The sequence below is a fragment of the Scophthalmus maximus genome, chromosome 18 (assembly GCF_022379125.1).
Source record: "Scophthalmus maximus strain ysfricsl-2021 chromosome 18, ASM2237912v1, whole genome shotgun sequence".
Taxonomy (NCBI): Eukaryota; Metazoa; Chordata; class Actinopteri; order Pleuronectiformes; family Scophthalmidae; genus Scophthalmus; species Scophthalmus maximus.
The window spans coordinates 11,040,833-11,066,904 of NC_061532.1; the positions used below are offsets into that span (position 1 = coordinate 11,040,833).

Below are 26,072 nucleotides of genomic sequence, written 5' to 3' on the forward strand. Positions count from 1 at the left end.
AATGTGACATTAATTGCTTTTACTTTTTCACTCCATTAAGAGGCGGATATCTGTTTCAGGAGCCTGGCCAGATGGTTTATCGGCTGTGCACTGGCAGCGGTGTTGCTAATGGACTGAAGCACGGAGCAGTGGAATAACAACAGCAACAGGCGACCGCGAGGAGCGCCCATCCGCGTGTGGCGATACAGAGCACCTGTTACGTTATCAAAAAGTGGGACAATTGATTTGAAACCAGGGTTGTTGTTGTTGTTTGATATAGATTTTCACTCAAATGTTTCCCTGACGAAAATCAAGAAAAGGAATTTGGGGTTAATGGGAGAGTGGAACAAAAACTGGAAAACTTTGACCTCGAATGGACAAAAGTCTGTTTGTTTAAAGTATTTTTAAGCTTTAGTTGAAGAGCAGTGACAAACCTCCATTCAAAATATTGACAGCCATCGACTATATGCTGAAAATAAGGCCACCGCATTGAGCAGTAAAGCCAAGACCAGGGTCAAATGCTAATAAAGTAGAAACTGGCACTAGAGGCACCCAGGGGAAGTCTCTTCCTCTCTGTGTCCTTACTCCCCATCCACCCCCACCCTACGCAGCTCCCCTACCTTGATGCCAAACCTCCGTGACCTAGGCCAAGATCAATAACACAGTTTAAAGAGGATGGACTGTGTAAATTGAGACGATAGATCTTGCCGATGAGGATGCCTTGACCACTGATGGCCTCTGACTGGTGCGGTAGTATTTGATCAAGTCAAACATTGATGGCTGTCAATACATTCAGCACGGAGCGGTTTGGATCCTGTCAGTGTGACATCAAGCTCTTGAAATGTGTCTGGTTGGGGTCCGAAGATCAGTGGCCAACTCTCTCTTTCTATTTTCTGTTTGAGTGTTACAATTGAGGATGGCTATGATGGATCCAGAGTTGCATGAAGGTATTGGAAAAGGGGGGATCCAATAACGGTATCCCATGGGTGCCCAGAGTGTAGATACACCTTTTTCAGTTCACAGCGGCCGATGCTCCTGTTTGTCCTGTTAACATGCTTCTTAATAATAATTAAAGCTAACATTAATCACAACAAGATCTGCAACAATTACTCAAATACTTGACTAGTTGATCGAAAGGAAATTAATTGGCAATTATTTTGTTAGTCATTTATCAAACGTTCCTCAGGTCCAGCCTCTCGTTGGTGAGGATTCGCTGTCCTTTTCTCTTTTATACCATTTCAAATTCTATATCTTGAGGTTGTTCGGCTGTCTCCGAGAGAAGATGGAAAAAAGAGACGTTTGATCAAAGGATTTGACATGTTATGATGAGACTTGATGATTATGAGATCTACAGATGGAATGTCAAATTGATCATCCAAGTTCAGATACAGATTATGGGATGTTATAGTTGTGAAAATCCATAAACAGTATTTGGAGTTATGCAATACAATGAAGCTTCCAACAACCTCCAATTATGATAGGTGCAAATGTCAATTAAATATTTCTCACCCTTTTTGCAAGACTTCACAATGCCGGCAAAGCTAGTCAAACACACACACACACACACACACACACACACACACACAAACACAGAATCACAACGAATATGTTAAATGACTTAAGATTTTGGCCCAAAAGAAGAGTCTGTGGTTCAGCTGAACAGGCCCATTGAAGGGTTGGGCAAAGGATATAAGCTACAGAAGTGTGTGTGGAGAAAAAATGCTGACCCAATACATTGACTGAATGGGTGAAGAGGTGGTATAATCCATTCCAGCAGCATAACTATGAGCAAGATTTATATGTTTTTTGAATGCGGAAACCTATTTTATACTTTTGTGTAGCCCACAGAAACAGATAGCATCTTGCCATCGACGTGAATATTTTTTCCGTGAAAACAAAAACATTACTCACCCACATTTACACGGCTTGCATATCAAACATTATACTTTGTAAATGCAGAATGTGTTAGTCATGATTCTGCTTATCTCACATGTGTGACAGTTCACGTTTTGGTATATAAACTGGCCCATTACTGTAAGTTATATGCAACAACACTCTCACAATCTGTTGAACCCGGAGCCAGCCAGCTGCTCTTATTAATCAAACAGCCCACTTCCCTTTATCACACAAAGCAAATAGTCATAAATGCTCTTATCAGCCTTTCTAATAGTGTGGACGTTACAATCAGATTCATGGTGGCGTAAACTATTACATTTCATCTTTATCATATCAAACAATCACTTCCTTTTCATAAGCATCATTTATAAACGTCAGGCGGCTTGTTGAAATTCACAGCAGTCTATCGGCTCGAGGGATCTCACACTCTGTTTACTCAGATTTACATATATTTATGTGGATTCTGTTTTTTTCCACAACAGGCGAACAGGCATGATGAATGTATGGCTGCGGTCCCGCCGGGACATGTGGCTCCCTGCAGAACTGATCTGTGGTCAGGCAACTTCCATACTTTACTGTAAAGTCTGGAGGGCCTCGGGTTTTGCACAACATTTTGTTTTAGTGGAGACCATTTTCAACATGTTTTCTACTGACAAATAAAACCTCTGCTCTACAGAATAATGTGAACATGAAATGATTTCACAAATCTCTTTGCAAAACATTGTTATTTATACACAAACAACTGATGTCCAATTTTTTCAGTCACAATATGCTGAAATAGAATGAGAGGACAATTGAGCTTTACTATTTGCAACAGCTTTATCACCAGCAAACAGTAACTGTTTTTTATTATCAGGTATTTTTGCATCCTGTGAAAGACACTGCAGCATTCTTCACAATCAAATATGAGGGACAATTTCAGACCTCAGCTTTGTATACTCCCTGTTTAATTTGGAGCACTTTGATTAATCAATTAATATTCTTTCTCAAGGTCCTTTATAAACCTCATCATTAATAAAAGCGGACATTCAATTAGCAGCCAAATCTTGATTGCCAATTTTGTCATAAGTCGTCCCTTTCTATGCTTTTTTTGGGGGGCGGGGTTCGTTATAGTTGGGTGGTGTGAGTAGGAAGAATTAACTAATTTCATTAATCTAATTGTCATCGCTTTGCACCATCCCACTAATAAGTACAAATTAATATGATTAATCAATTTGACGACATAAACTCATTCAATTACAGTTTTCAAAGGCAAGTGGGTGTGTTGGGGTGATAGGGAGGTGCGGCGAGTCAAGGGAGGTGGGTAGCCGAGCAGCTTGCTCTGTGAAGATCCCTGCCCACAAAATTGAAGTCAAGTCAGGCAATTAGTCATTGTGAATTATAAATAAATGGTGGGGAAATGTGGGGGGCAGATACTCCATAACTACATAGTCGCATATGAGTCAAGGAAATGTGTTCATTTTTTATGCAGAAAAATAACAATAGACCATAAACTATTGGCTGTTTTAGTATTTTACACCAAAAGGCCACCATCTTAATATGCCCCTAAAACATCTGTTCTCAGTGTCAGCTATGATTTAATCCAAAAATCCATGTACTGAGCTACAACTGGAGTTCGGCATGATTTGGCATATTTTATCCCTGCAACAGAATATTATATAATAGAACTATATATACTTCTAATTATATTTATAGTATAATTAGAAGTCATTATGCCTAATATTTCCCATATATTATTATGTTTTTTTGAGTAAGACTTCAAAGACAAAAAAAACAGACAGAAATGTCTATTCTTGGCAAATCTCATGAATTCAATACAATCCAATGCAAGAATCATATGAATACATAATGTTCCTGCTCAAAAGTATTTTGTTCTCTTGACAACATCTCCTGCAATGTACAAATGCAACCAACATAAGCTGTATAGAAAAATCCCAGCTGCACAAACTAATATTTTCTTACAGTGTATTTTGTCATAACAGGCCTTTTTCCAAAGCATTTGGACATTTCAATGTAGAAAAAGATGTTGCTTACAACATTAACGATGATTGTTTCTATTCAAATATCCTGTTGAGATGTGAGAACCAGTATTAAAAAAACAAGAATCTGAAACTAAACTCAAAATGTGTTCAGGCCAAAAGGCCTGTGCCAAAGATTGAGTATTTCATGTAATAAAGGTGTTTTACTTTTCCATGTCATAATATAGACTTAACAAAAATGCATTTAAATACCCTATCTAAAGATTACATGTCTGGCTTAACCAGCATTTGCAAGGTCATTGATTTAGATGATTTCCCTTTGTGTTCCTCTCTCTTCTGCAGTTGTCCTAATTCAAATGAGGCTCCTAAATTACGATTCATATAGTCTGAACTCTTCTACATTGACGCGTCTCGAGCCAGTTTACTTGGAGCAGCTGCTGCGGTTTGATTTGTATATTTCAGATCCACTTTGCTGAGGGGAAGATGTGCTGACACAGCGCTCAGGGTGATGCCCTTTAATGCGCTCTATCTTATCAACCCAGCATCACCTCTATTCAAACCAGTGTCTGATTGAGCAGGGTGTTGTTGTTTGGGTCTTACATTGGGAATAGTTTATAGAGGCACCGTCACTAATTTGTGAAGTGAGGTATTATAGAGGAGACAATTAGACAGGGGTTCGATTAAAGTATAGAGGCTTGGGTGCTGACAGTCAAGAGAAGGCTTTCAAATGTCATACCAATTAATCTATCCAGCCATCAAACAATATTCTGGAAACAAAGTCAGGGGGGGCGATCAATCCGCATCACTTTTCTCCTCACCGGGTTATGGGAAAATTGATTTGTCAAACAAAGCATTTTGGAAGCAGCGCATGGACTGATTCGGGATCCATTAGCCTCCATTGAGCATTTTGTTTAACATAGGATTTTCATCACAGAGAAAATGCAGTGTCCTCAATACTGTGGGCTACAACTTTACGATTTCTGATTTCTTTGTTCTTGCTTAGAAAGCTTTGGAAAGTGCTGATGGAGATTGAACACGGCTAACTTCTTGTGCGTTTGAAATTATTAGGCTGTTGTTTCCTTCTCATATATTCATCAAAAGGGGGGGAGAATCAGTCGAAATGCTTTACGTATTATTAAAACACCGCAAAACTGAGTATCATTACAGTCAGTCTCACCCCTCCCCTCCAAACAGCAGCAGGCATTAGTCATTAGGCATAAGTCCCCAGTATCAGTGCTGTACACTGTGGGGCTATCCTGCCATCTTATACAGCGTGGCTGCCCTAAGCTGCACCATGAATTCCCTGTGCAGTGTATTGTTCTAAGAGAGAACTGTATCACATTGTGCCCGTCATGCTGTTTTAGAGGGGAGAGAGCTTCCTCTATGGGATTTCACCACCCCCATCCCCTGATAATGTATCTCTCCCTAAAGGCTAGGCCTCCGTGACCTTGTCTTATTCATCGAGGGCATCTTAAGCGAAAGAACTGAATCCTGAATGGGCCATTTCCCCTCTTTTAACACCCCTTTAATGTCATCAGTGAAATATGAAGTCATTAGGCGATATTAAAACACTGCTGACAAACTAATTAACGGGAGACATTAAACAGGACGGGCTTGATTAATCCGCTTTAACGATTCTTTTTAAGTGGTTCTGGTCAAAATTAATACAGATTTACTGGTGATCTTAAGACAAAAATACTCTTATGTGTATCAGGCCTCAAGGGCAACCAAAAGTCACTGGTCTTTTGCCTCCCACCGCTGCTGCTCCCACCCGACCCTTTCCGTTTCTAAACACAGTCCGAACTCACACAGTTGCTCCCTGAGTCTCTGACAACAAACTAGTGGAGCATGTATGAACACACATAGTGTAGGTCTATCTTCAAATGTTTTCAGGCTTGTTTGGTGTATTGTTTCATATAAAAATTACTGTAATTATTTTGCTACATACATTCCTGTTGTTTATTTGAATATTGTAATATTTCTTCACTTAGCAGTGTGACAAATTGCAATGTCCAAGAAATGTTTTTAGAGCTCTAATTTAGTTGGAATTTATAACTTGATCTACTATTATTATTATTATGATTGTTGTTGTTGTTGTTGTTGTTGTTACTGTTGTTGTTGTTGCTGTTGTTGTTGTTTCAGCCAATGGTTCCCTGTTGAGTATTAATGTCTTAGTAAATGTCTCCCTCTTGTGGTAAAATCACAGACCCAGGGTCAGCTGTCGGGCATCGCGTTCTGTACAACTTTGAAGCTTTGAACGTTTGTGTTGTTGTATTTCATACGCAAGATAATATACACATTCAACATTAATTGATCTTCTGCCCCTTTTACGCATGAAATTGTGACTTTAGTAAGAACAGGTGTTATTAGCATAACATATTAATTGGTACAGCAAACAGTGTAGACATCAAACTGACAAAGTCAAATGATATACTGCAACTAAACAAAAACAACGACTATAATACAATAATACAAATTAAATTAATAAATAAAACAATATAGTAATAATAATAATCGATCCATCCATTATCTATAACGCAAGAGATGGGAATAATATTAAAATAAGAAGAAGAAGAAGAAGAAGAAGAACAACAACAACAACATGTATCAAAAATTTTCTCGAAAAAATAATTAATAAAAATACATTTACCCCTTCAATTTCACTACAAGATAAATATTCAACAATGTAAATGGGAAGCAAAAAATTAAATGTGCATGTGAAAAATAAAAAACGGAGAACAAATTAAATGAGAATTACAGTGAGTTAAATAAATGTGTTCTCAAAAATGCACTCACTTCCAAAGAAACTATGTATTTACTAGTTTTTATGTATTTTCAGAGTTTATCAAATATGTAAAGCCTTGACACAGAAAGAGTAGTCTACATATTGAAAATGTACAACAAATCCGCACTTATGAATAAATATTTGTCATCATAACATGAATGCTGATGTATAAACCTTAACCCATAAACAAACATAGAGCACGAGCGCCGACGGACGCGGTCACCTGACGACATGTGACGTATTTCCGCCATCAGAAACTGACGCGCGTCGGCCATTCATGGACGCCGCCGTGTGAACGTCTGCAACATATTGTCACGAGGACAGAAGTCCACGTCTCCGTTAGACACGAGTCACTGCGCGGAGGCGGTGTTCGTCGTCCCCGTGTTGCGAGGTCCGCCCCTGTCGGGAGATGAAGACGCAGCTGTGGGGTTTTAAAACGGTTGGTCAACGTTAGCTTCTAGCTTCGCTAGCCACTCCGGCCGGGCTGCATGTGAACACAAAGGCCACGCGCACGGACTCGCTCACCAACAATGTACCCGTCCTGGGGGAACTACGGGGGACCCCATCAGCCCAACTATGGGCCCGGCCCCCGGAAGCCGCCGGGCGCCGGGCCGGCCGCGGGCTTCGGCGGCTTCGAGGCCTCGCCCGGCGGCGGCGGCGGCTCGCTGTTCTCCAGCCTGCAGGAGCAGCACCTCCAGCAGATGCAGCAGCTTCAGATGCTGCACCAGAAGCAGCTGCAGTCGGTGTTGCAGCACGGCAACAACGCCGGGCCACCGTACGGCGGCGGCTACCCAGGGTCGCCGTGGCAACCGGAGGCGTCGGGACACTTGGACAACAGCGCCGGAGCTCAGACCTTCTACAACCAAGACGAGCCCCCGGCTCAGCCGGCGAGAGCACCGGGTCACCAGCAGCCTCCTCTGCCTCCACCGCAGCCGCACCAGGCCGAGCCCCAGCCGTGTCCTCCCCCCCCGGAACCCCCGACACCAAAGCCACCTGAGATCAACGAGGCCCACAAGAAGGACTCCCTCGCGACAGAAGACGACAAGTCCTTACCCCTGCAGGTAATGTCTTGCATCACTTTATCACTGTGATCATGTGGGTCAATATTCCACAGAACACTAGGAGCCTCTGAACACCGTAGCAAACTTTTTTTTATTGATTGATTGTCATCAAGCAAGTTTTGCTTTGACACTTACCATGAAATGTGTTGTGTTTGTGCTCCTTACACGCTTGTTCCAGTTGTGAGGTGCTGACAGGACACGCTTTTCTTTTACAAACAAGTGCAATGCTTGCATGCTTCACACTGTGCATGTCACACATGGAAGAGTGGAGAGATGAATCATGTACTAATCGATAAAGGCATCATCATCACCAGTGTGTCTGGTATATTCTTGAATTCAATCTCTAAACCCTCAATGCTAGTGGGAGGAGTAATGTCACACATCCACAGCAACTGGATCAGGACCAATAAGACCTTTTTTTTTGTTTTGTTTTAATGGATTTCAAGGTATGGCCACTTGTAGATATCTTAAAATCAGTTTGAATGTACGCAACCCGGTAGCCGAATGGTTTGGGTACGTATGACTTGAGCAGCAGGTCCTGGGGTCGACTCTCAGCTGCTTGTACCATTTACTGTGTTTTGTTCCCCTTTTACCACACCTGTTTCCTTTCTCTTTCCAAATAAAGGCAAAATTGTCCAAAAATATATACTTACTTGTGCTTTGTTTAACACATCTTTGTAATTGTTTCCTCCAGCAACAACAGCAACTTTGGTACAAACGGCATCTTGAGAATCTACAGAAGTTGAAGCAAGAGAAAGCCAAACAGAATCAAAAAGAGGGTGATGGTTCTGTTGCGCCACACCCAGGCCAGGCAGTTCCTCCTCCTCCATCAGAACCACCCAAAGGCACGCCTCCTCCACCACCACCAAAAGACGAGCCCCCAGCACCGCCTCCGCCACCAGACGAATTACGGGTAAGTGCGTAAAAACGACAGACTTGTCTTGGTTAAAAGGAACCATCGACTTTACAAATGCAAAAACTGTTTATGGGTCTTGGGGGAGTAGACCCATGTCTTTTCACACCGTTTTTGTAGCATCAAATAACTAATTAAAACTAATTCACTGGAAAAATTAACACTTGAACATCAGTGTGGTAAGATAAGAACTGTGTAGAATGACAGAAGCTATCTTTGAGAAAAGATTGCATTTAACTTTTTTACTTTTTAGTTTGGTATATTTCCAATATACTAACATGGAGCGGACAGGATTTCTGACCTATACGGCAGCCAGTCACATACTCTACAACACTTTATGAACATGAGTAACAGACTATTAGCACTAAATCTAAAAAACCTTTAATTTTGTTTGCATGAATTTTCAGAGTGAAAAACCACCTACATTTACAGACACAGTAAGTCTCAAAACCAACTCTACCATCATCATCATCACGTCCATAAATGTTTGCCCGGTTTCTCGTGAAAACTGCCATGTTATGAATGTTTGAAATCCATAGAACTGGGGCACATTTTTCTTTTCATTTCTAATGATGAATAAGGATTATGACTTGATTGATTTTATTATCTCAGTGTAAGTTACAGAAGTGAAAGCAATTTGAGCAGTACAAGACGTATTGAGGTTTACCCAGACCAAAGTCACACATTTAGTGATTGTAAAATAGGATATCACTGGTGCCTTGCCTTCATCTCAATAACATCATAAACTGTAATGTCACAAATATTCTTTGAGTGAGAGGGCCATGCTTCGCTTCAATCTTCCTTTTTTTTTTGTGTCTAAAGACTGAAATCCCACAAGACCCAGTGGAGGCTGCCCGCCTCCAGCAGTTACAGGCTGCAGCAGCACAGTGGCAGCATGTGCAACAGCAAAGAGCAGGCTTACAATACCAGGCTCTCATGCAACAGCACGAAAAGCTGCAGCACATCCTGGAAAAATACCAACAGCTGATTCAACAACCAGCAGACCTCCAGGTAGGTAATTTGTAGATTATTTGATAGATACTAGCTTGCTGGTTATTTCCCCTAGTATGGAGATGATCTGTAAAGCAAATGAAAGGTGAAATGAAGGCATAGTTGGTGTAGTCGAACCAAAATACTTGCAACAACTGGAATCTTCAACATCTGCACCATCTAGGAGGCTAAGAGTTTTCAATTTTTACATGAAATGTCTCTGTAGTTTCTTTGTTCTACGTGCAATATATTAATAGTATCCTTTCACTAATGTCCTTTGTTGCAGTCAATGTCTACTGAAATGCAACGGAGGCACTATGAATTGCAACAGCAGCAGTTCACCCCTTTATTTCAAGACTGGGATCGCTCATTTGTCCTGTGGTATGAGCAGTTCAAGACTTATCCCCATAAAGACCAATTGCAGGACTATGAGCACCAATGGAAGCAGTGGCAGGAGCAGATGAATGCCACCAACTCCCATCTTCAAGAGAGGGTGGCCACTTTGACTGCCATGCTGCCACTCCCCTCAGGCCAGTATACTGGTGGGATGATGGGACAATATGGCCAGTACCCTGGACAAGATATGCAAATGCAGCAGCAGTCACTAAACCTGGGTATACAGCATTCTACAGGTGCTGTTGGTCCCAGATCTCAAGGTCCTCTGCCCACTGGGTTTGGGCCACATACAGAGTCACCTGCTGGACCCCCTGTGCTAGGAGGGGGCCCTGCTGGAATAGGAGTCAGACCCCCAGGTCCCCTCACTAATCAACCACCAAACTTCAACAGTGTTCAAGGTCCACGGTCAGTAGAAATTGTATTGTACCACAGTGATTGTCATTTTTAATTAGAAATTCAATTGAATTGTAGCTGCTATCATATTTATTTGAAGTTGAATGCAAATATACCATATTCCCCCTCTCACCCCTCCCCACCCACTATAATCTATATAATTTTACAACTTGACCTCATATCCTGGATATAAATCCTGCTATCTTATTGGTACAGGATGTTATATATCACTGCAGATGGGCTTTTTATGAGCTTTTGGCTAGAGTGCAGCCAATGACTGGTGAAAAGTATAGGCAGTCAAGACAAGGTTTTACAGTTGGCATTGCACCAGAGTAAGGTAGCACTTCATACAAATTTGCAATATTGTTTTATTTTATATTGTTAAGCTGTCACTAAGTGTGTATTATTATCTTGATAACAATGTTTTTTGTTACAACTTCCGTTGTCTTACTCACTCTAGAGGAAACAACCCCAGGTTTGACCAGCCACAGCAGCGTTTCGATGGTCCCCAAAGGTTCGACCAACCACAGCAGCGCTTTGATGGTCCCCCAAGGTTCGACCAACCACGGCAGCGCTTTGATGGTCCCCCAAGGTTCGATCAACCACGGCAACGCTTTGATGGTCCCCCAAGGTTCGACCAACCACGGCAACGCTTTGATGGTCCCCCAAGGTTCGACCAACCACGCCAGCGCTTTGATGGTCCCCCAAGGTTCGACCAGCCACGGCAGCGATTTGATGGTCCTCCTAGATTTGACCAACCACGGCAGTGTTTTGATGGTCCTCCCAGATTTGACCAACCTCAATTTGGGCAGCAGCCAAGGTTTGAACAACCCCCAAGGCATCCTGGCCCTCCGCCTCGTTTTGAACCCCCACCTGTGCCACAGCAAAAACAACAGCAAGGTCCGCAACCTAAAGCAGAAATGGGCACTAAACAGCCTGCCAGAATGGACTCCAAAACTCCTGGAAAATCTGATGTGCAACCACAATCTGAAAAAGGAAAAAGTGAAGTGGGGCCAGATGGTAAGGCCGATGCTGTAGACTTGACAGATGACAACATGCTTGGAAATGATGGTTTTTTTGTCCAAAAAGACCCCATTCCTCAGACATTACAGACAAACAAAAATCCAGAGGAATTGGATGCCAATGATGCTTCTGATAAGAGAGAAAATACCAAACCTCTCAACAGCAAGCCTTCAGTAGCAGCTTCTTCCGTGGCATCAAAAACTACTCCTGCTGAAAAAACCCTCAAACCAGACGAAACATTGACAAAGAATAAACCCCCAATAGGTCCAAAGCCCCCAGGAAGTCAACAGGAGCCACAAGCTTCTGGCCAAATGCAGTCGAGGCCTATCCCTGGGAGGGGACGAGGCCAGCCGCCAGTACCTGTTCAAGTGCATGGGCGAGGTCGTGGGCAGAGGGGCCGAGGACAGTTCACGGGACCAAACACTGTCCCACTGGGGGAGGAGATGGAAGAAATTTCCTATGACTACATGCCACCTGAAGAAGACTTAGGCGCATCACAAGAGCAAGAAGAATATCACTGGCAAGATCCTTCATACGAGGAGTTTGGTGAGGATTCTGAGGTGCCCCCTGAAGAAATGTGGATGCAGGAGGAAGATCACTTCCCTACGGAGGAAGCGTATTATGAAGAGTCAATTGGGGGACCGCCTAGGGGGAGAGGAGGGCACCCAATGATGAGAGGGAGGCCCCCAATGATGAGAGGAAGGCCCCCGATGATGAGAGGAGGCCCCCCAATGATGAGAGGAGGCCCCCCAATGATGAGAGGAGGCCCCCCAATGATGAGAGGGGGCCCCCCAATGATGAGAGGAGGCCCACCAATGATGAGAGGGGGCCCACCAATGGGAAGGGGTGGTCCACCCATGGGTAGAGGGGGTCCTCCTATGGGTAGAGGTGGTCCTCCAATGGGTAGAGGGGGCCCCCCTATGGGAAGAGGAGGACCACCTAGGGGAAGAGGAGGACCACCCATGGGAGGAGGCGATCCAGTGGACATGCACTGGGAAGAACCTCAATCAGCCGAGTACTCAGAGGAATTGGACCATTACTGGGGAGAAAGGGGACCTTCAATAAGAGGAATGAGACCCCCATTTCCTCCAGGCCGGGGTCGCCCCCCACGTGGTCATCCTGGTTTCATGCAGCAAGGACGAGGACGCCCCCCTCACCCAGCACATGGACCAATGGATCACGAGCCATTAGGCCATGGAATGGACACTGACGATACTGAAACTGATGCAGCAGGCCACCCAGTGTACCATGGACATGACCCTCACAGCCATCCGATGCATCCTGGTGTAGGAAGGGGCATGCGTCATGGGCCACCACCCCACAAAATGATAGATCCTATGGAGGAGCCTTTGTATGATGAAGGAATGGATGGGTGGCAAACACCACACGGCAAAGGACCCCCTCTGCCTCCACATGAGTTGATAGATAGGGGAGGGCTGAGAAGGAGACCTATGGGCCGAGGAATGGCAAGAGGACGGTGGCGGCCAGGTCAAACACATGAAGAATATGAAGAGGGATTTAATGAGGGTTTCGTCGAGGATTATGGTCATGGGGAAGATGGGTATCGCTGGCGGCCACCACAGGATTATCCTCCTGATGACTATCAGCATGAGGCCAAGTTCTATAAGTCTGAATGGGACAGAGATCGTGCTCTACCTGAGAGGGACTACCCCTCCCGCATGCCTCCACCAGAGACCTACAGGGATGGCCAATGGCGAGAGGAAAGGGAAAAGGAAAAAGGTCCCCCTTATCCATATGATGAGCCTGACAGAGGGAGAGGAGAACCTAGAATCCGTGAATACCGGGAAGAGCCACCATACCGCCAGGAAGAGACACCGTACCCACCACCACCCTCTTCAGAATGGGATAGGTCTTCGCGGCTCCTTTTGCCACCAGAGAGAGAGTATCATTCTGAGTATGAAGATCGCAGACCTCGCTATGAGAAGCACAGGGAAGAGCCTCCTTTAGATAAACTTCCACCACCTGTCACAAACTTACCAGACAGCTCTGTTGAACCATCACCAAGCGGAGCAAATGTACTTGCTCTCTCCCAACGTCAGCATGAGATCATCTTGAAAGCTGCTCAAGAGCTTAAATTTATAAGGTGATTTCTAGATTTTTACCATTGATTAATACCTTATATGCTAGGCTGCCACAAATTACATTTTGACCTCTATTTTGGCTTTACAGGGAACTGCAGGAGGGAAAGAACACTGGTCCTGAACCTCAGCCTGCACCAGCTGACATCTTGCCTGAGCTTCCTGCTGGTCTTCTTGGTTTGGAGATCCCACCTGACGTCAGGAATGTTTTGAAGGTAAATCATATTTACTAACACTTAACTATCTTAGCCTCATTCTAATGAGTGCATTGCTGTAAGAATTCTACGAACTTTGGTAATGCAAGTTTATTCAAAACAAATCAACCACATTGCATGTAAAGATCACCATGACCAATAGACTTTACTTAATGTTTGTCTTCACTGATTCTATTTTGATTTTAATTTCTACTTTGCCAATTTCATAATTAAATGTTAGACCTATATACAATCAAATATTGATCCTCAGGGTATGACTGCAGCAGCACAGACAGCCACAACTGAACCAGTGTCTTGGGATACTAAGACTGCAACAGATTACCAACCAGTCCTCCCTGCTGCTCCCTCAGCATCAGTGATTCCAAAGACTGTGGATTATGGGCATGGACATGGTATGAGCAGCAAAGAGGAACCCATTTATTCATTTTAACAGATGAAGCCAGTTAAGTTTCCAGACATTGTTGCTGATATTTACACTCATTTCAGAGCCAGGTGCCACTGTTGAGCGGATAGCTTATGGTGAAAGAATTGTGCTGAGGCCTGACCCAGTGCCATCAGACAGGGGTTATGAAAAAGGTGAGTTTCAATGCTCTAAAACTTTTTTTCTTCTCAAATAGAGCCTCCTGCAATTTTCTTACCATTGTTCATTGGTTAACTATCATTCTCTTCCTAGAACCTCTTGGTCCCAGAGATCCTTATGGCAGAGATCAATATTATGAAAGACGTTCAGACCCTTACATGGACCGCCGGGAGTACAGTAGAGACAGGGAGTTGTACAGAGATAAGCCTCCACCTGAATATGAAAGAGAAAGATTTGAGAGGGAGCGCTATCCTCCAAGAGAAAGAGACGACAGGTAAAATGTTTCCTTCCATCTTTCCCCAAACTATGGGGAAGTTTGCCGCTTACATACATATGTAATATTCTTTTCTGTTTGTCCATTTCTGATTCAAGCACACAGTCCATGGTTGACGAAAGGTACTATATCACATTGTGTTATACATTGTGATTGGTAATTAGTGTGTGACAATTTAAAACAGAAAATTCTGTTGAGGAAATTACACTTAATGACATTTCTCCTCTGTGCAGATCTCCACTGGCACCATCTCTACGCTCAGGATACAGGGACCGAGATTGGGATCTTCGAGATCGTGACCGAAGTGGCAGTCGTGATCGAGAAGAACATTATGGAAGACCTGGCTACGACAGACCTTCCTACGACAGACCTCCCTACGAGCGCGCTGGACTTGACCGTAGTGGGCCTGAGCGTTACGGCCATAGCTCCTCACCGTACGGTAAGTCCCACCCTACATCTTTTAACAGACGTGTATTCAAACACAACCACTGCGTTTGGTAGGATTTCATTGCAGTTAAGTCACAAGTTTTTTTCGCACTAAATAAAATGAGCTTTGTTGCATGATAGAAGATACTATGTGTGGAAGGACATTTAGAGAAAAACTTGAACTGCAAATAATATCATACAGTGGACAGAAGAAGTTATCCAGAGGATCGAGGGCCTCCCATTGCACCACCCCTACCACCTCCACCACAGCCACCCCCACGAGTCGAGAAGAAGCCAGAAATCAAGAACATTGACGATATCCTCAAACCACCTGGCAGATCATCTCGACCTGAAAGGGTACAAATAACTGCTGCAGGGTTGTAACTATATCATATTGTTAGTACAATATTATTAATGCATTTTGTCTTTAACAGATTGTCATCATAATGAGAGGGCTTCCAGGAAGTGGAAAAAGCCATGTTGCAAAACTCATACGGGTGAGTGGAGTTATACCAGCAAATCAGTAACATTATTATGAACTTTAAACCCCAAAAAACAACAAGAACAATAGTCATAGAGCCAGTTAATATGTCCTCCTGAAATGTTAATAAGTTGGTATTTCCTTTTGTAACAAAGCAACTAGAAAAATATGAAAACCTACCTTTTCAATCTCATTGACAATATTAAGGACAAGGAAGTCGATTGTGGTGGTGCCCCACCGAGAGTTCTTGTTTTGGACGACTATTTCATGACGGAGGTTGAAAAAGTTGAGAAAGACCCAGACACGGGCAGGAGGGTCAAAACCAAGGTAAATAAAAAAGTGGTTCTGAAGTATTCAATTTGATGAAAAAATTACATCAAATGTATTTCTTAAGTGAATATTATGAACAATGTAACTCTAAAATCTGTTTGCAGGTTCTCGAGTACGAGTACGAGCCTGAGATGGAGGATACCTACCGGAGCAGCATGCTTAAAACATTTAAGAAAACTCTGGATGATGGCTTTTTCCCCTTCATCATTTTAGACACTGTTAATGACAGGGTTAAACATTTTGATCAGTTTTGGAGTGCAGCCAAAACTAAAGGCTTTGAGGTGAGTTGTGTTCATGAATGAGTCAGAAAATGTGGTTCTAGTCAACTCTGTGCTAAAAAAGTGTTTTGGTTTCTATTTAATTTAAAAGGTATATCTGGCTGAAATCACTGCAGACACACAGACGTGTTCAAAGAGAAATGTCCATGGACGCTTGCTTAAGGATATAATGAAGGTCTGCAAGATCAGTTTATACATTTATGAATGTCCACAAAAGCTCATACATATACTGTATATATAATGAACACATATTAATGGAGCATCTTATACACAGATGTCCAACAACTGGGAGTCTTCACCACGTCATATGGTGCGCCTAGATGTCCGGTCCCTGCTTCAGGATGCTGCTATAGAGGAGGTGAGGTCATCAAGATTTGGCAGTTTTCAAATTATTTTTGCGCTGTATCATTAATTGAACCAAACTAACCTGTGCCTGTGTTATTAGGTTGAAATGGAAGACTTCAATCCTGATGACGAGCCCAAGGAACCCAAGAGAGAAGAGGAAGAAGAGGGTGATCTGGTAGGACATGAAAAGCTTTAAATTCATTACCACATTTGTCAGAATCATCTCCACTTATTTGTATTCCCATCCGTCCCATTATACAGTGATTGAGTATAACACATTAGCCTTTTAATCAAATTTTTTTGTTTTATTGACCAGGTGTATTTAAAACCAAAAAAAAACTCTGGTTAAAAAAAAAAAAAAACATTCATTGGTTAGTTGTTTTTATTTTATTTATTTAGTTATATGAATATGTAGTAAATATGAGGTTTACAAAGAGGAAGAGAACATCAAAAATAGAAGACAACAAGGTGGAGAGGGTCAAAACACACTAATGAATCAGAAAATCAAATTACAGCTACAGTAGTCCATTAACTTAAGAAGCAGTATCAATTAAATTTTATTGTATAGCGCCAAATCACGATATACATTATCTCCAGGCACTACAAGGTCAGGACCTCATAATATTTACAGAGAAACCCAACAGTTCCCACAATGAGCAGCACTTGGCGACTGTGGAGAAGAAAAAACTCCCTTTTAACAGGAAGAAATCACTAGTAGAAACGGACCTAGTTGTGGGCGGCCATCATCCGCAACCGGTTGGGGTGAGACGATCAATGTGTTCCTGTTTATCTTGGTTTGTTTTTGTTGGATTTCATTAGATCACACAACGAATACATTTTATTATTTTTTTTTAGATGGTTTGTTAGTTCATTTGGATGCTGTAGTTCCAAAATTCCAGTATACATCAACTTGAATGAGGCAGGACCACTCTACTCAGTTTACATTTTCTTTACTCTTAAGTCACATTTCGAACAAATGAAAGAGATTTTAACTATATAAAATATCAAAAATCAAAATATAAAGATTGAAAAAAAAGGGTTGAATCCTTTATGCATTGTTGTTGCGCCTAACATTCTTATGTGTTATCAACTGCTCAATAATTTTCACTTTGAAATCATTAGAAAATGTCTGACAAATGAATTTCACAGAAACAGGGCAAAACACCCTTTCAAGCACTACTAATGTGTGGTTAAGAATGAACAACCAAATATTTAAAAATTATTTATCCATAGACCAAAAACAGCATTTTAAAATAACTATTATTGGTTTCAGTGAGGTGAAAGAACAAAAACATTTGTAGGCTTTGTTTTTCATATCAAATGACCATCCATAAAAAAAACATTTGCCCATGCTTTTGCTCTTTATAATTTGCATTAGTTTTGTGAACTATAAAGGCAGAGATTCATCCCATTGCAGTTGCAGCAGTGCCTCATGGCACCATACTTCTGTCAATATGGTACTACACTATGGAAATTATAACGTTTCTTTGTAGACCATCGTCGCTTTAAAATCACATACTTGACCGTTGCACTCAAGGTACATACTTGTCTCTTATGTTCATTAAATGCCTTATTTAAAAAAAAAAACATAACCACAGTCATAAACATCAGTGTTTTTTTTGTTATCCCCAAGTGATGGAGGTGAGTGCACCCATGTAGCTAAGCTCAAAGAAAACTCTTAATATACATAAAGATTAAAATTGAGATTTTAGAGATTTAGGTAATGATTGATGGTAATGGTTATTTATTGAATATTGTTTGATAGTGCTGCATTGTGGATCTGTTAGATGAATAACATTGCATGGTTTTGAAGTCTTACAGGTTTGATTGCTGAAGCCATTGCAGCTTCTAAAACCCAGATACTGTTTTAGTACTGCCTCCAAAAACATTATGAGGGTTTCTAGCATCTCCAATGTTTGAATCCCAAATAAGAACACAGCAATCACCAAAAAAGAGTCAAGAGGAAGTTGACAAATGAACTGTAAACATGTTAGTTTGTCGTTAGCTCATAGCTGCTGTGACACCCCAGAGTCAAAACTATCTTTTATCAAGCCAAACATTTAAAACTTTGTTTGATAATACTTGAATTGCTCAAAAACTATATTACTCCATATTTTGACATATTTCTAATTTAATTTAAAGTGTAATTATACAACATGCCACGTAGTGGTGATGAACTGTTTTATATTGTATAAAGAGTGTTACGCCTTCTTTTGCTGTAATCTAAATCAAGAGACATTTACAAGCCTTGTGCCCAAACTGGGCTGCTGGGCCACATGTTTCAATGGCAAGTATTTTTTTAGCAAAAAGAAAGGAAAAGGGCAAAAACAACCAGCCATCGACCTTGTGTGCTGTTGCTTCATAATAACCAAACACAAACAAAATACATCTGCTTTTCCTTCAACTTTGCACTTTTACTGAAGGAATTGTCATTTTTGTTTCAACAAATGTGTTAAACAAGATAAACATGGTCCTTAAATGTTATACTTGCTTGATGTTATTGAGAAAGGCTCTTGTTTAATGTTCTTCAAATCGAAGTGCAAATTTAACACTTAAATAGTGGGAATGAATTTCCCACATGACAGTACAACCTATACATCACAACTAGGGTTGGCAGTGAATCATGTAAAAACACTCAAACTTGAGCTGATTTTAAAAAAGGAGTGTCCTAACGAAATGACTGTTTTACCATTTTATGTTTGAAATTATTTTTCTTTTTATCTTTTTAAAATTACATATATTAGCCTATTTAGTTCCCCTTATACAAAATCTGTTTTTGTTAACCCATTTACAACAAAAGAAAGGTACAAACACATGGTCAAAATTTCTCATATACAATCTTACATCAAGATGTAATATCTTAGCAACTCAGCCTCTGTGGGTATGGGTGTGGGGGGCATTGGAAAAAAAGGTAGACACATTTTCTGCTTCATTTATAAAAAAATATATATATTGCATAAAAAAATATAGAAAGGCTGTTTGAAATGACTGAAATTTAAAGTTGTTGCTTCAGATGAGCAAAATCAAATCAAATGAAGCAAGAAAATACAGGCTGTAATTGAAAACTTTACTTTTACATCATAAACATCAAGTCTTTCAAGGGGCAACAGACATGAAACACTTAATGGGTCCTTCTGTGCCCTTGATGCAAGGTACCCTAATGTGGTGCATGTTTGATTGCTCCAGGATAAAACAACACAAAAAATGTAACTTTTGTTAAACTTACAACTCTGTTTAAGCCGCTATATGTTGGCTTCAAGCTAATTGTTTTTAACCAAAAATCCTTCTGTCTGGAGGTAAATATAATTCACAAATACTAAACGTTACTTCAGGAAAGGTTTTTACTAGAAATGGGTACGATTGTATCAAAAACATAACTTTTTAAAAATGTTTTTCTTGAAAGAAAGGGTTGGTGGTGCTATACCATGTTACTTTGCTGTAGCACCATCATTCCTCTCTAAGCAGATTGTTAATCAGTTGTATATTGTAGTTAATTTAATTCACCACGCACTGCAGTACAGTTTGATGTGGTCAGACGTGGTCTGTTGCACTTGTGACCACATCATGGTGATATAGTATTGCACCGCAGCAGTGTATAGTGAACTGCTTTACTGCTCAGGGTGTGGACAGAGCACACAGCAGCTGCTACTTGGCACAACAAGCAAGATATATAGGTTTTTTTTCATCCAATTGAAAGTCTGCAATCTGCAGTAAGAAAGTGTCTTCCATAATACCGGTATATTCAGGAGGGGTTTAGCCACTTAAACCCTTTGAACACTGCAATAGAAACTGTCCCCCTGTGGCTATTTTTACCCTTGTGATGTGATTTCTTGGAGTATCTTCATATCTCTACAACCTAAGCCAAAAGGTTATGTAAGTCAATAAACCATAGTAAATGATAAAAGTACTGAAAAATATAAAAGGTTTTCATAAAATGTTGCCAAATAAACACATTAAACATTGATCCTCAATATTTATAATTATAGAAATGTGAACAAAATCTTTCTTAACACTAAGTTATTTGAACTATGTACATTTTTTGTTCTTTAGATATACCCATTCTTCTCTGCTCCTCTCCCGCCACTCTCTGGCGCCAACGCGCAATCTCAACATGTATTGCATTTCATGTAATGAAGAGTGATAAAGCAGATGACAGAGGCCTTGGCTTTGTGCCGCAAAAAAAGAATTAATGCTCTAAGAATTGTGTTTTACAGGACCATGCAAACTACAATCTCCCTCTGGCCGCCTGTGGGAGGTTCTAAAAAATACACAATATGCCTTTAAATAAAATAAAGCCCAATAAACATCAAACATGTAAAGGCTATTCACTCAGCCTGCATTAATCCAGGTTGCACTTTTCTTGAGAGCATCATCTAATCAACTTCACACTAAACATTGCACCTTCTTGGTGACTGCGTACTGTGAATTGTCCTGGTGCTACACTGCCCTCGTAGTGAAGTTCAAGTAACCTGTGGAAAAGGGATTCTCAAGAACTGCTTATCTAAAAAAAGCAGTGGACACTGCACATTATTGGGTTCTCAACAATAAAAGTTTGACATGGATTGGATGAGCGGTTGTGGGGAAAATCAAAATAGAGACACAGAGATTCATCTTTGTAAAGTTGGACGTCAGATTAAACTTTTGTTAGAATTTAGTGGACTTGAAACTGGTTTTATCTTAGCGACTTGTGCATGTTACACCAACGCTTCATCCATCTTAAACCTTAGCAGAGGTCAAACCAGAACAAATACTGAAAACACCTGTGTGGGTGTATAGAACTTTTGCACAAAAATGTAGTTACATTAAAAAAATAAAATGAATGCATGAATATAGTTTAGAATACACAGTATCTTATTATAGTATATTTAATTAAATTAATTTGCCATCACTTACATGATACTCTAATGTTTAATGATTAACTCTGCCAAAGTGTCAGATCATTCAAAGCAGGGGTCCACCCTGTTCACCCTATCATTTCTTTTTTAGAATTCAGAGTTTGTTTTCTCCGAGAGGTAGGAAGATATTAATGTTGTTACAGTAAAACGAAATGATGAATTTACCTAAATGTGGGTTTTGTTATGATTTGTTATGTCCTTTTAAACCAGCAAACATGTGTTATGACTTGCAAAGGTTCTGAGCTCAGGCTGCCTTTGAATAATTGACCTGTTTCCTTATTAAAGGAACAATAGAAAGGTGAAAACTCTTAAAATGCCTGCGGGCTCATCATAATGTTTACTTTTACATTGGTTTTCTCTCAACATTTGAGTTTGCAGTTATCTGAAATGACCTTCAAGATTAATAAACTATTATGCAGTTATTTGAATATAGTTGATAGTTGATAAAAATGTTTCCAAAGAATGTGTTCTTACTTAGGAACTGGCCAGTGCAGATCGTGGCTTGTCAGTGATTTTTTTCTGTTAGCTAGCCAGACAAATTAATGCAACTTGTCAGCTGAGGATTGGATAGAAAAAAGGCATGATATGTCGCAAAAATAAATGTTGTACTTTTTGCCTGTGAACATTTGAGCAGCAGCAGCACTGCAGGTTCAGGGGCAATGTTCTTAGTACTGTTGGGCTACATCCATTCTAATACATATTCGTTTTAAAACTTAAACAATCTCCATCCACACAAGCGTTTTAGGTCCGTATCAGTATTACTCCCCGTTCATACATACCGGTTTGAAAAGGAAACAGATTTTCTTCTCAGCAGTTGGTTGCTTGGTTACAGAAAATGCTACGAACGAGAAACAACAATGCTGAAAAGTAAGAGCTGGGGTTTCTTTTATTGCGCCGATGACCAGGTGGAACTAGTATGGAAAGGGTTTACAACGTTTTGCTTTCGCTCCTGTTTGTAGAGTCATGATGGATAAGAACCAATCAGGGACTGAATCCGGGTGACCGTGTCATCATTTCCCAACTCGTCCTTTTAAGGCGGTCAAAATCTCCGGAGTAGTGTGTTCAACAGGTGGTGTAGCAGCAGTGATGCGTTTTAAAATGAAAATGTAGTAATGTGGATGGAGCCTTACTTGAGAAGATTTGGGTGTGAGAAAGAATGTAAAATGGGCTGATCACATGATCATCATCTCACACATGCAAACTACAGGCCTAGAGATAAAACAAGTAGTTTGTCTTTTTTGACTTGAGTGCAGACAAATGCTTTTTTTTTAAGAGGGAGAGGAATTTTTGTTGTTGCTGTTGTCCATTCTTACTTTCCTTTTGTATGTGACCAAGAACAAAGGCTTAGTCTGAACACATTACTTTTTCTCAACTTGCAAAGATGAAGATGTTTTTTAATGGCAGTGTTACGTTGTCTTGACTAGATAATGTCTCATCTAGACTCATTCTCCAGTTGTCTTTGTTTGTCGTTTTACTTCTTGATAAACCCATCTCCTCTCTTTTCCTTGCTCTCTCTCTCCTCCCCTTCTCCCCTTATCACCCAAATGTTTAACCATTGCAGTGTTTCTTTATATAATATAGGGCTACATTCCAAAAAGCAAATGGGAGATGGACACGTCTGAGGCCAAACTTGGTGGGTATTTCCGTCTATCTTTTTGACCGATTACTCTTGTTCACCTCTGTATTATACAGGTACAATGCATTCAAGGCCTAATGATATTGGTCTGATGTTTTATAATTGGATCTTTTTAACTTATTATGTATGTGAATTATGTTCTGTGTGATTCACCAATGGGCCATTAGGAGTAGGGATGGGTACCGAAACAGGGAATCAAACGCGCCCTGGGGCTAAATTGTGAAATACTGTGGTATTGATCAGCTCTGTCATTATCAGTGCAGCTAACTTGTTGCCACAAGTGCAACAAATGTTTTGCAAGTAAAGGCGGTAACAAGAGCAATCTGTCGAAACATTTAGTGAAAGTACATTCTACTTCTGCGGGTCCAATCATAGACAAGCCCAAAGCCCCTTCACAGGTTCGGCTAGTGGGAGGATGACTGAGGAGAGGGTGATGCCAACTCGCTGTGACCCGGTTCATAGTGAAAGACATACAGCCCTTGACAACAGTTGAGTCCAAGGGCTGTAGGCAACAGTCTCTGTACATATTGAGTTGTGTTACGTTTTTCCGTTGACAGGCTTTATGTTAGTCCCATCACTCAACAGACTACATCATCAACCGACAGCTAGCGGACTGTTAGGAAATAGTCGCTGATTTTACAAAACGTGTATTGAGTTAAATTGCTTACTGCCCCTTTAATATCTTAACGATACCCATCCCTAATTAGGAGATTGTCAGTGAATCACACAGTTATCTGTTGCCAGACTTTGCTGACACACTGTTCAAGTTGCTGTTGTAGATTAAAAGATACTTTAAATTATTTTAACATGCTTATATAAAACACACCTTTATTTACTTTTAAGAAAACGTGTCATAATACATGGTTGGGTGTACTGTGAGAATGAAAAGCTCAGGTTGTGCACATAATGCCAAAAAGGAGGACATAGTTTTAGATGATATGACATTGATGGAGAACCTGTTGAAACAGATCATTCTGATCATCTGATTTTGGCTTCTTGTGGATTATTAAGAGTTAAAATGAGGTAAACGTAAAGAGGACAAATGATCCTGAGCAGTAATCTTCCACTTAAACAGACAAGTTGGACGGTCTGGGGAGCAGTGGGAAGAGGAAACGTGAAGGGGAGCACTCGGAAGACCTGGAGGACTACCTTCAGCTGCCAGACGACTATGCCACACGCATGTCCGAACCAGGGAAGAAACGGGTAATTTGACAAGTTGTGCTACAGATGTTTCTTGTGAATTTCTTTGTCAGGCCAAAAAGGTTTTTTCTAATGTAAAAATCCAGGTTCTCCAGGGTTGTTTTGGGATTGGAAGTATGCTATTTGCTTAGTGTTGTAACAGATTTACCTGAAATATACCCATTCATCCATTTTCTGCTCGTAACACCTACACCTTGGTTGTTCTCCTTTTTGTTTAGGTTCGTTGGGCTGATCTTGAAGAGCAGAAGGAAGCAGATAGAAAGCGTGCTATCGGCTTTGTGGTGGGTCAAACGGACTGGGAGAGAATAACGGATGGGAGTGGCAAGCTGGCACAAAGAGCTCTCAACCGTACCAAGTATTTCTAAGAAGAAAATGTTGTCCTTTTTTCCTTCACTGAAAGGTAGGTTTCTTACTCTTTTCTTTAGCATTAGAACGGCTGTAATGTTACTGATGATTGGAAGAGTAATCCAATTGATGTCAAGCAATCATCAATATCTCAGTTGTACAATTTGAAATATTATCTTAACAATACACTTCAAATGATGTGATGAGGACACGTTTGAGACCTTTTCTTATGACACGCCCTCGACTGAAAAGGTTAGATGAAGTTAAGATCCATGATAAAACATTTTGCAAAACATTTGGTTTGTCCCTTTTCATCTGGCAAATGTTTAGCAAGCCATTTCCTCGAAATACATGTTTTAACATTTCCAAGCTTAAGTGCAGTAAATGCCAGGACCTTTTGTCAAAGTAACTTGAGAAAGTTTGAATTGAAGGATACATTTTTACTGATTTAGTAACTTTTATACGTAACAGTCCCTCGCGCTGTATGGTTAGTAGAATTTTCCGAATATACTTGAATTTTAGATGAATTGCAACTTTTAATTGTAAAATGAAGCAGATTAAGATCAACGTAATGGTACTCGCATGATTCTTGCACTTTTTGGGAATATCTTCGTGGTTGAGTGCACTTATTGTAAGTCACTTAAGACAAAAGCGTCAGCTAAATGAATGTAATGTAATATTGATAAGACATACATCTGTCTTTGGCCAAATCATCAGTGATTTCTTTTTCCCTCTGCAGGTGTCCAGAATGTGGAATGTGTCGATGATGCTGAATCCTGGTGAAACATGAGACTCATCAAGGTGATAATCACCAGTAGATATCAAATTCTCAGTTATTTATGGAAATGGATACTGGTATAGTTTTTTCCATTATTTTAAAGACACTTGCTTTTCACCAATTAATTTGTAGTTTCGGTTTCTGTGCTACTTCTGATCATGTGTCCTGTAATCGTTTACGTTTTTTATACTGTTCATGTATTATTTACTGTATGCCTGTAGCACTGTTTCCTGGTCCATGCATACTTGGAAAAAGTTCAATAAAAATTTCTTAAAATCACCAACTGGGGGAGTCGTCCTAGAGGTTGTCATCTGTCCCTCAACAAGAAGCCCTATAAGTGTTTGTTTGAATTAAAGGGACAGCACAGATCGGATACGAAAAACTGAGATGTGGCTCATTTATATGTAAAATGTCCAGTCACGTCTACATTGGTTTGGATGATTCTTTCTTACAAGAGCTGTATTTAGACCGGGAAAAGTCCCAATAATTGGGTCTGGATTTTTTCTGGACCACAGCAGGAGATTGTCCGATTTCAACATGTTCAATATTCTGTGGCATCTGTGTAGAGCATGCACGAGGCAGGACATGGCGATAATGTGTTTTTTTGTTCACAGTAATCAACACGCCCACTCGCTCACTGTGAATTTTCTGAAAATTTTCCTGCTGTATTCTCACATGAGCTCACTCTGACATTTGCGGAAACTGCCTGTAATATATGCAAACGTTTGTGTTCACACATACAGACCCTCCGGAGAAGTTCAGGAAAATTTCCAGA

General features: G+C 40.7%; 1 protein-coding gene across 5 annotated transcripts; it reads left to right on the forward strand.

Moving 5' to 3' along the window:
• Positions 1-6,891: 6,891 nt before the first annotated feature.
• Positions 6,892-25,576, forward strand: ylpm1 (YLP motif containing 1). Of its 5 annotated transcripts, none has more exons than XR_004786422.2 (23): positions 6,892-7,700; positions 8,395-8,613; positions 9,021-9,050; positions 9,436-9,624; positions 9,890-10,404; positions 10,853-13,519; positions 13,606-13,729; positions 13,980-14,121; positions 14,216-14,305; positions 14,403-14,583; positions 14,682-14,705; positions 14,817-15,022; positions 15,212-15,366; positions 15,444-15,506; positions 15,698-15,817; positions 15,925-16,101; positions 16,190-16,273; positions 16,373-16,456; positions 16,544-16,618; positions 22,920-22,971; positions 24,050-24,177; positions 24,393-24,771; positions 25,259-25,576. XR_004786422.2 is itself a non-coding variant. In XM_035618185.2 (23 exons), the coding sequence occupies exons 1-22, from the start codon at positions 7,170-7,172 to the stop codon at positions 24,537-24,539; spliced, it is 6,003 nt and encodes a 2,000-aa protein (XP_035474078.2). In that variant the 5' UTR covers positions 6,892-7,169; the 3' UTR covers positions 24,540-24,574; positions 25,259-25,576. The 5 variants fall into 5 exon arrangements, 4 of the variants coding, with proteins under 4 accessions (XP_035474078.2, XP_035474079.2, XP_035474080.2 ...); XM_035618185.2 differs by having other exon boundaries at positions 24,393-24,574; XM_035618186.2 differs by lacking the exon at positions 14,682-14,705 and having other exon boundaries at positions 24,393-24,574.
• Positions 25,577-26,072: the final 496 nt, after the last annotated feature.

Coding starts and splice junctions, on each gene's coding strand:
- ylpm1 (XM_035618185.2), top strand. CDS start 7,170: ATGTACCCGTCCTGGGGGAACTACGGGGGACCCCATCAGCCCAACTAT. Junction 13,730..13,979: donor ACGTCAGGAATGTTTTGAAG/GTAAATCATATT, acceptor ATTGATCCTCAG/GGTATGACTGCAGCAGCACA. Junction 14,306..14,402: donor AGACAGGGGTTATGAAAAAG/GTGAGTTTCAAT, acceptor TTCTCTTCCTAG/AACCTCTTGGTCCCAGAGAT.